Here is a 10,797-nt window from a genome sequence, read left to right as displayed (position 1 = left end):
TAAGAAGAGGTGTCAAGTACACACAGAAGAATTGTACAAAAAATATCTTCATGACCCAGATAATCACAATGGTGTGATCACACATCTAGAGCCAGACATCCTGGAATGGGAAGTCAACTGGGCCTTAGAAAGCATCACTATGAACAAAGCTAGAGGATGTGATAGAATTCCAGTTGAGCTATTTCAAATCCTGAAAGATGATTCTGTGAAAGTGCTGTGCTCAATATGCCAGCAAATCTGGAAAACTCAGCAGTGGCCACAGGACTGGAAAAGGTCCGTTTTCCAGAAAGAGAAATTAAGGAAACAATACCATTCACCATTGCAACAAAAAGAATAAAATACTTAGGAGTATATCTACCTAAAGAAACAAAAGACTTATACATAGAAAACTATAAATCACTGGTGAAAGAAATCAAAGAGGACACAACCAGATGGAGAAATATACCGTGTTCATGGATTGGAAGAATCAATATTGTCAAAATGGCTATACTATCCAAAGCAATATATAGATTCAATGCAATCCCTATCAAGCTACCAATGGTATTTTTCACAGAACTAGAACAAATAATTTCACAATTTGTATGGAAATACAAAAAACCTCGAATAGCCAAAGTAATCTTGAGAAAGAAGAATGGAACTGGAGGAATCAACCTGCCTGACTTCAGACTCTACTACAAAGCCATAGTCATCAAGACAGTATGGTACTGGCACAAAGACAGAAATATAGATCAATGGAACAGAATAGAAAGCCCAGAGATAAATCCACGAACCTATGGTCACCTTATCTTCGACAAAGGAGGCGAGGATATACAATGGAAAAAAGACAACCTCTTTAACAAGTGGTGCTGGGAAAACTGGTCAACCACCTGTAAAATGAAACTAGAACACTTTCTAACACCATACACAAAAATAAACTCAAAATGGATTAAAGATCTAAATGTAAGACCAGAAACTATAAAACTCTTAGAGGAGAACATAGGCAAAACACTCTCTGACATAAATCACAGCAGGATCCTCTATGACCCACATCCCAGAATATTAGGAACAAAAGCAAAAATAAACAAATGGGACCTAATGAAACTTAAAAGCTTTTGCACAACAAAGGAAACTATAAGCAAGGTGAAAAGACAGCCCTCAGATTGGAAGAAAATAATAGCAAACGAAGCAACAGACAAAGGATTAATCTCAAAAATATACAAGCAACTCCTCCAGCTCAACTCCAGAAAAATAAATGACCCAATCAAAAAATGGGCCAAAGAACTAAACAGACATTTCTCCAAGGAAGACATACAGATGGCTAACAAACACATGAAAAGATGCTCAACATCACTCATTATCAGAGAAATGCAAATCAAAACCACAATGAGGTACCATTACACGCCAGTCAGGATGGCTGCTATCCAAAAGTCTACAGGCAATAAATGCTGGAGAGGGTGTGGAGAAAAGGGAACCCTCTTACACTGTTGGTGGGAATGCAAACTAGTACAACCACTATCGATAACAGTGTGGAAATTTCTTAAAAAACTGGAAATAGAACTGCCATATGACCCAGCAATCCCACTTCTGGGCATACACACCGAGGAAACCAGATCTGAAAGAGACACGTGCACCCCATTGTTCATCGCAGCACTGTTTATAATAGCCAGGACATGGAAGCAACCTAGATGCCCATCAGCAGACGAGTGGATGAGGAAGCTGTGGTACATATACACCATGGACTATTACTCAGCCATTAAAAAGAATTCATTTGAATCAGTTCTAATGAGATGGATGAAACTGGAGCCCATTATACACAGCGAAGTAAGCCAGAAAGATAAAGACCATTACAGTATACTAATGCATATATATGGAATTTAGAAAGATGGTAACGATAACCCTATATGTAAAACAGAAAAAGAGACACAGATGTACAGAACAGACTTTTGGACTCTGTGGGAGAAGGCGAGGGTGGAATGTTTCAAGAGAACAGCATCGAAACATGTATATTATCTAGGGTGAAACAGATCACCAGCCCAGGTTGGATGCATGAGACAAGTGCTCGGGCCTGGTGCACTGGGAAGACCCAGAGGGATCGGGTGGAGAGGGAGGTGGGAGAGGGGGATCGGGATGGGGAATACATGTAAATCCATGGCTAATTCATTTCAATGTATGACAAAAACCACTACAATACTGTAAAGTAATTAGCCTCCAACTAATAAAAATAAATGAAAAAAAATCACACAGCTATTAAAAAGTTTAAACCTCCAAAAAATAAAAAAGGTCTGTTTCATTCCAATCACTAAAAAAGGCAATCCCAAAGAATGCTCAAACTAATGCACAATTGCACTCATCTCATACTCTAGTAAAGTAGTGCTCAAAATTCTCCAAGCCAGGCTTCAGCAATACATGAACTGCGAACTTCCAGATGTTCAAGCTGGTTTTAGAAAAGGCAGACGAACCAGAGATCAAATTGCCAATATCCGCTGGATCATTGAAAAAGCAAGAGAGTTCCAGAAAAACATCTATTTCTGCTTTATTGGCTACGCCAAAGCCTTCAACTGTGTGGATCACAACAAACTCTGGAAAATTCTCCAAGAGAGGGGGATACCAGGCCATCTGACCTGCCTCTTGAGAAACCTGTATGCAAGTCAGGAAGCAACAGTTAGAACTGGACATGGGACAACAGATTGGTTCCAAATAGGAAAAGGAGTATGTCAAGGCTGTATATTGTCACCCTGCTTAAACTTCTATGCAGAGTACATCATGAGAAATGCTGGGCTGGAAGAAGCACAAGCTGGAATCAAGATTGCCAGGAGAAATATCAATAACCTCAGATATGCAGATGACACCACCCTTATGGCAGAAAGTGAAGAGGAACTAAAAAGTCTCTTGATGAAAGTGAAAGAGGAGAGTGAAAAAGTTGGCTTAAAGCTCAACATTCAGAAAACTAAGATCATGGCATGTGGTCCCATCACCTCATGGGAAATAGATGGGGAGACAGTGGAAACAGTGTCAGACTTTATTTTTGGGGGCTCCAAAATCACTGCAGATGGTGACTGCAGCCATGAAATTAAAAGACGCTTACTCCTTGGAAGGAAAGTTATGACCAACCTAGAGAGCATATTAAAAAGCAGAGCATTACTGTGCTAACAAAGGTACATCTGGTCAAGGCTATGGTTTTTCCAATGGTCATGTATGGATGTGAGAGTTGGACTGTGAAGAAAGCTGAGCACCGAAAAATTGATGCTTTTGAACTGTGGTGTTGGAGAAGACTCTTGAGAGTCCCTTGGACTGCAAGGAGATCCAACCAGTCCATCCTGAAGGAGATCAGTCCTGGGTGTTCATTGGAAGGACTGATGCTGAAGCTGAAACTCCAGTACTTTGGCCACCTCATGCGAAGAGCTGACTCATTTGAAAAGACCCTGATGCTGGGAGGGATTGGGGGCAGGAGGAGAAGGGGATGACAGAGGATGAGATGGCTGGATGGCATCACCGACTTGATGGACATGAGTTTGAGTAAACTCCGGGAGTTTGTGATGGACAGGGAGGCCTGGCGTGCTGCAATTCACGGGGTCGCAAAGAGTCAGACATGCCTGAGTGACTGAACTGAACTGAGCCTTCAAAAGACATACTTTTGAAATGTAGTATAAACATAATAAAGCCATGTTTCATGTCTGTATGATTTTAGAATTTTTCTTATAGGAACATGCATGTCAGTTCCCACCCATGACAGAGATGTATTGTTGAGGACCACTGAGTATGTTTCCTTTGTTGTTTGTATTAACCCACAGAACTAAGTAAAGAAAGTCAAAGGAAAAATATAACTAGGGAATAATGGAGTTTCAGATCATAGGCAACAGAATGCTCCCCTCAGCACCATCAGTAACTAGAGATCCATGAGATGTAAACACAGAAATCAAAATAATATCATGGTCAACATTTATTCATTTACACTGAAGGTCTCTTTATTTCTGATCATTTCTACAATTGTGTATACAGAAATAACTCAAATATGTGTGTCTCAAACTGAATCCTCCAGAAATTTAGGTTCATATTTGACTCCATAAACATGTCTCTAAATAAGTTCCAAACTCCCCAAGTCAACATATCCCTCTAGAATCCTGCACCCCTCCTGGATCACGTTTGCTTTTCTCAATGACACTGGGCTGATATCAGAAACCATGGGTGTATTTTCACTTTATAATATACCTATGTCCTAGATTTCAGTTTCCAAGTGTCCAGAAGAAAGCTTCTGATAGAGACAACCCCCTTGGCAGGGTATTACAGCATCATGTGTTGGGATTCAGATGATCACACATGTCCTCACCACAGTGAGGACAGGGGCGGGGGCTAATCCGAATCTTCCTGGGACGTCCTAAGTCTGTAAGAATCTCCCAAAGCTCAGCTTTTAGCTGGGCAAGTCTCTCCTGGTGAAGAATACCCAGAGAGCTATAACTCTCCCGAGGGGCAGGATAAAACTCTAGACGTAAAGCAGGTAACCCATGAGTGTGACGCAGGAGACTCTCCAGAACGGCCATGGAGATGAGGTTTCCACACATGCTGAGGACCCTGAGCTGGGAGCAGCAGCTCAGGGCAGGCAGAAGGGCTGTGAGGAGGGAGTCCGTGATCCCACACAGGTTTAATTTCAGCTCTTCGACAGTGTCTGCAACTTTCTCCAACAAGCCTTGCACGAGCTTGGGACAAAAGTTGGTCAAGGTAACACCACTCAGATTCAGGCCCTTTAGCTGACAGATTTCTGGACACTGGGACAGATGGGTCAAGTCTGATTCTGTAAGTTGGCAGTTGGTTATTGAGATGTTGTACAAGGGGATCTTCAGGCATCTGGAGGAAAAAGAAAAAAACAAGTAATTAGTTCTGGGAAAACAGAGTGATAAGTGACCTCCAATTGAGAGGTAAATGATTGGCATGAAACCAAGCTTGTTATTACCATCTGATAAAACTCAATACCCAGAATGCCCAGTCTCATTCCAGGCTGAGTCCTGCCATTTTTATGTGTGACTAGATCAAGCTAAAAGAATCTTTTTTTTTTTTTCAAGCTAAAAGAATCTTGAAAGCTCTTTTTCCTCATCTATCAAGCAGAGTACAACATATTCCACTTCCTTAGGAAGATAAATGAAGATAATGGAATGCACTAGAATATGCTCAGGACAGAGCCTGAGACAGAGTCTCCATCAAGTGTGGACACCACTTCATTGTAGTACTGGGAGATGAGATAAACATGCTTTTAATTCAGATCCTTTCAGTCGATGCTTGGGCTCCAGATGCCTGTATCTCTGGCCAGGTGAGGCACATGGAAGATGTATAGAAACAGTGAGACCCCACACCATGCCCAGGGGCTGCCAATCTTCAGTGACTCCCATCTGGACATCATCTACATATCACTGTTCACTCTCCTTTTGTCTCTGCTTCATTACCATCATCTCCAGAATCATGCATTTCCCATATATTATTTAGTTACATTATATGCAACCCAAGACCATCTTCACAGATTGGGACTTTAAGACGGGCTCATTGCGTTCACAGATTAGTGACCAGAGTTTCTTTTTAGAAATGCTCAGGTCTAATGTGATTTTTCCTTCTCAATGCCATCTTCACTAACCTGTCATCGAACAGAGATATCTCTTCCCAAAGAAGAAATCACATACATGCCCGCACTACACCTTCGCCTCCCAATTTGTAGCTTCCTAACCTGATGTCCCTTCCAGAGCTTCTAGACGAGTCTTCTCACACCTTGATTGCTCCACTTATGTGTGACCACAGGTCACAGTAGAGCAGCACATGAGACAGTGCATTTGATGTCTCACTACTGTGTTCACTGTTACTCAACCAGCGCTGGCCCCCTACCTGAGCATCTGGTTCAGGCGGCCTTCGAGGAAAGCTGGACCTTCCATGCGGAGATAGCGGAGGTGCTGCAGCCTGAGGATCTGAGAGGTAAATTGCAGAAGAGCCTGATGATCCTGTTCCTCAACAGCAGACCCATGAATTGGGGAGAGAAGGAGTCTCTGAACATTTCTCATCTTGCCCAGGAGAGAAGCAAATTTGGCCAGGGTGGACAGCTTCTGGGTGAAATTCAATTCCACCTCCTGGATACAGTCCAGCTTCACTATTCGTAAAACTTTCTTAATAGTTTCCTTGGACCTTGAAATAATCTTCATCTTCTTACAGCACAAGTGTATGGACCCCTTCCGCTGCTCCACCCACCTGAAGAGGTAGGTGATAAGTTTGCTCCAGGTCTTTTCCTTGAGACAAAGATCTATGTACACATCCAAGGGAGCCAAAGAGTGCTTTGTCCCTGACATATCCTTAGCCATTGATGCCATCAGTGAACTTGAGGCCACATGGTACTTGTCTCCAGACCACATGTTCCAGAAGTCCTGGCCAGTATTTCTCAAGTCCAGCACCTGCAATTTGCTCTTCCTATGGGGAAACAGAAGATTTGGTAAGATTCTTTAAAATACACAGTGAATGAAACTACAGCCTCAGAATTTAGGCAACATTCTAACTTCACATCTTTGCTTTTACTTCACATTCCTGATATCACCTTCTGTCTTTCCTCTTTCCTCTCTTGCTCACTTTCCTCCAGCTCCTTTTTCTCTTCCATCCTTCCTAGTACACTTTTGCAAGGTATTTCCCAATGTGATCTCAGCAGTGCTCAAGGTTTCTGAGCTTTTTTTAGAAGTCTCTGGTCCACCCTTTGGTCATTCACTCTCCCTGACACTAGCAGTCCCTTCCAGGACACCCAAGACCCTGCCAGGCTACCTGGATCAGACTCACCTGGTGTAAACCTCCTGGGCCAGCAGGACATCAAGTCCACCCAGCACTGCTTCTAAGGTTTCTTGGTGAGTCCTCTTCATCAGACCCCCTAGAGGCAGGCGGGCAAAGGGCCAGGCTTGCACCATGGCCATCAGGGTCTCACTGCGTCTGAGAGAGAAGGCAGCCATGAATAGTGGTGGGTAGAGCTCCATGGGCAGATACTCCAAAGAACAGATGGCCAAGGCCTCATCTCTCAACAGGCTCACTGCTGCCAAATTCACAAGTTTGGGTGGGTTGTGAGCACTCATCCTGACTCTTCTCTTAATGGAATCCTGTGAAAATGCAAGGGAACAAAGCCTCCTTCTCAGGTCAGTCATACCCATAAGGGTGGTCTCTCTCCCCATCTTTCAGGGAAATCAAATCAGAGCCAAAGTCATCACCTTGGAAATGATGAACCAGAAAGGAAGAAACCCAGTTTGTCAGGCTTCCAGGCTAGATTTGGTGGGCACTAAGCCATAGCTCTGCCCCTTCTGGCACTAGAGCAAGAATCTTACAAGTACCAAGAAGAAAGAAAGGCATCGAGTAGCTCCTCCATTTCCTTCCATTGTTTGCTTAATGCATGTCCCTCTTGCACATTTGTATCAGGAGACTGAACAAGTTGACTCCCTTTCTCTTGGGTGAAAACCTTTAAAGTATCATGTTCAGTCCAAATTATGGGGCAAGAAGTTCATGTGCAACACAGCTTCAGTCCTCAGTTTCCAAAGTTAACTTTACTGGGAAGGATTAAGGAGATACCTTTTAAAAGCAATGCAATTTGTGCATAAAGTAAAAACTTTAAATGCCTCAAAATAGCGTTTCCAATAGTTAGATGTCTTTTATTAACAAGACAAACTGTTTGATGAGACATTTAAATGATATAAGCCAAAGCCAAAATCAAAATGTTTAGGATGAGGGCAAAGCTACACTTTGAGGCAAAAGGAAAGCCTTTAATTTGTTTAACAAAAAGAAAAGGAAAACTCTTCCTGTCATGTCAGATCACATTCCACCTTTCAGTACACCCTGGCCATTGGCAGAATATCTTTCCTGAGGTTGATAATTTACTGGCTCAGATGTGGTTCTGGGGCTGCTCAGACCTCAGCCCTGGGGGAGAACAAAGGCAGTGATTCCAGAGCGAGAAGTTTCGGCCTCTCTTCTTTGGTGCTTAAGGCTTTTATAGAACTTTCTAATCACATCTGCCCTCCTTTCAACTGCTAACTTCCAATCAGAAGTCATTACCTGATTAGATTCCACAAATTCTCTCAGGTTAATTCTGACTGGGTTACAGTATATCTCCAGATGATTTGATATCTACAGGAAAGAGAAAGAATGAGGGAGAGAGTGGGATCTAGAACTTTTTCATTGATTCACTCCACAAAATAGGATTGAGTTTTGCTAATATGGATAGCTGTATCCCTGGGTGGGAGTAAGGGAAGGGATTATGTGTCCCAAATATTGTACAAAAAAACAAAACGTAAGACAATGTCTGGAAAAGCTCATCATTGCATGATTTTTGTCCAAATTAAAATTATTAAATATCCTAGAATTAAAACAGCTTCATAAAAGCAGTGGTGTTATTTCCAAAGGAAACAAAATAAACTCTTATCTGTTTCAAGTTCTCACTTAGGTCTTATATGGGAAATGACAGATTATGAGTTTATAAAACTGAAGAAAGTAGGGAAAACCACTAGACCATTCAGGTATGACCTAAATCAAAACCCTTATGACTATACAATGGAAGTGAGAAATAGATTTAAGGGACTAGATCTGATAGACAGAGAGCCTGATGAACTATGGACGGAGGTTCATGACATTGTACAGGAGACAGGGATCAAGACCATCCCCATGGAAAATAAATGCAAAAAGGCAAAATGGTTGTCTGAGGAGGCCTTACAAATAGCTGTGAAATGAAGAGAAGCAAAAAGCAAAGGAGAAAAGGAAAGATATTCCCATTTGAATGCAGAGTTCCAAAGAATAGCAAGGAGAGATAAGAAAGGCTTCCTCAGCAATCAATGCAAAGAAATTGAAGAAAACAACAGAATAGGAAAGACTAGAGATCTCTTCAAGAAAATTAGAGATGTCAAGGGAAATTTTCAGGCAAAGATGGGTTCAATAAAGGGCAGAAATGGTATGGACCTAATAGAAGCAGAAGATATTAAGAAGAGGTGGCAAGTATACACAGAAGAACTGTACAAAAGAGATCTTCACGACCCAGATAATCACAATGGTGTGATCACTCACCTAGAGCCAGACATCCTGGAATGGGAAGTCAACTGGGCCTTAGAAAGCATCACTATGAACAAAGCTAGAGGATGTGATGGAATTCCAGTTGAGCTATTTCAAATCCTGAAAGATGATGCTGTGAAAGTGCTGCACTCAATATGCCAGCAAATTTGGAAAACTCAGCAGTGGCCACAGGACTGGAAAAGGTCAGTTTTCATTCCAACCCCTAAGAACGGCAATCCCAAAAATGCTCAAACTGACGCACAATTGCACTCATCTCACGTGCTAGTAAAGTAATGCTCAAAATTCTCCAAGCCAGGCTTCAGCAATACGTGAACTGCGAACTTCCAGATGTTCAAACTGGTTTTAGAAAAGGCAGAGGAACCAGAGATCAAATTGCCAACATTTGCTGGATCATCAAAAAAGCAAGAGAGTTCCAGAAAAACATCTATTTCTGCTTTATTGACTATGCCAAAGCCTTCGACTGTGTGGATCACAATAAACTGTGGAAAATTCTGAAGGAGATGGGAATACCAGACCACCTGACCTGCCTCTTGAGAAACCTGTATGCAGGTCAGGAAGCAACAGTTAGAACTGGACATGGAACAACAGACTGGTTCCAAATAGGAAAAGTATGTCAAAGCTGTATATTGTCACCCTGCTTATTTAACTTATATGCAGAGTACATCATGAGAAACACTGGGCTGGAAGAAGCACAAGCTGGAATCAAGATTGCCAGGAGAAATATCAATAACCTCAGATATGCAGATGATACCACCCTTATGGCAGAAAGTGAAGAGGAACTAAAAAGCCTCCTGATGAAAGTGAAAGAGGAGAGTGAAAAAGTTGGCTTAAAGCTCAACATTCAGAAAACTAAGATCATGGCATCTGGTCCCATCACCTCATGGGAACTAGATGGGGAGACAGTGGAAACAGTGTCAGACTTTATTTTGGGGGGCTCCAAAATCACTGCAGATGGTGACTGCAGCCATGAAATTAAAAGACGCTTACTCCTTGGAAGGAAAGTTATGACCAACCTAGATACTTTTAATATGTTTTATTAAAAAGCAGAGACATTACTTTGCCAACAAAGGTCCGTCTGGTCAAGGCTATGGTTTTTCCAATGGTCATGTATGGATGTGAGAGTTGGACTGTGAAGAAAGCTGAGCACCGAAAAATTGATGCTTTTGAACTGTGGTGTTGGAGAAGACTCTTGAGAGTTTCTTGGACTGCAAGGAGATCCAACCAGTCCATCCTGAAGGAGATCAGTCCTGGGTGTTCATTGGAAGGACTGATGCTGAAGCTGAAACTCCAGTACTTTGGCCACCTCATGCGAAGAGTTGACTCCTTGGAAAAGACCCTTATGCTTGGAGGGATTGGGGGCAGGAGGAGAAGGGGATGAGCGAGGATGAGATGGCTGGATGGCATCACCGACTTCATGGACATGAGTTTGAGTAAACTCCGGGAGCTGGTGATGGACAGGGAGGCCTGGCATGCTGTGATTCATGGGGTCGCAAAGAGTTGGACATGACTGAGTGACTGAACTGAACTGAACTGAACTGAACAGGGGCTTGCAACTGGAGACGTGGATGGCCCTCCAGGCTTAATCGCTGACAGAGAACATCTGATCAATCCTGTGAGAACACAGGATGGGTGCTGGGCAGTGTGGTGATGGCCCTTCCTAAAGGGGCCCTGTGAATGACTCAAATAGCCTCATGCATGTGGTTTTGTTTGTTTGTTTTTCTCTTGGAAAGAAGGACACTAAAGGCTTTTCTTTGGGTGATA

General features: G+C 42.5%; 1 protein-coding gene across 1 annotated transcript; it reads right to left on the bottom strand.

The window, feature by feature from the left end:
- Positions 1 to 3,982: 3,982 nt before the first annotated feature.
- On the bottom strand, positions 3,983 to 6,413 carry LOC139037369 (PRAME family member 8-like). Its single transcript, XM_070473762.1, has 2 exons — positions 5,845 to 6,413; positions 3,983 to 4,821 (listed from the first exon to the last, which is right to left on the bottom strand). The coding sequence occupies exons 1-2, from the start codon at positions 6,360 to 6,362 to the stop codon at positions 4,269 to 4,271; spliced, it is 1,071 nt and encodes a 356-aa protein (XP_070329863.1). The 5' UTR covers positions 6,363 to 6,413; the 3' UTR covers positions 3,983 to 4,268.
- Positions 6,414 to 10,797: the final 4,384 nt, after the last annotated feature.

Source organism: Odocoileus virginianus, chromosome 11 (genome assembly GCF_023699985.2).
Source record: "Odocoileus virginianus isolate 20LAN1187 ecotype Illinois chromosome 11, Ovbor_1.2, whole genome shotgun sequence".
NCBI lineage: Eukaryota > Metazoa > Chordata > Mammalia > Artiodactyla > Cervidae > Odocoileus > Odocoileus virginianus.
Note: the sequence above shows the minus strand (reverse complement) of the source record. Positions and strands in the feature narration are given on the sequence as shown.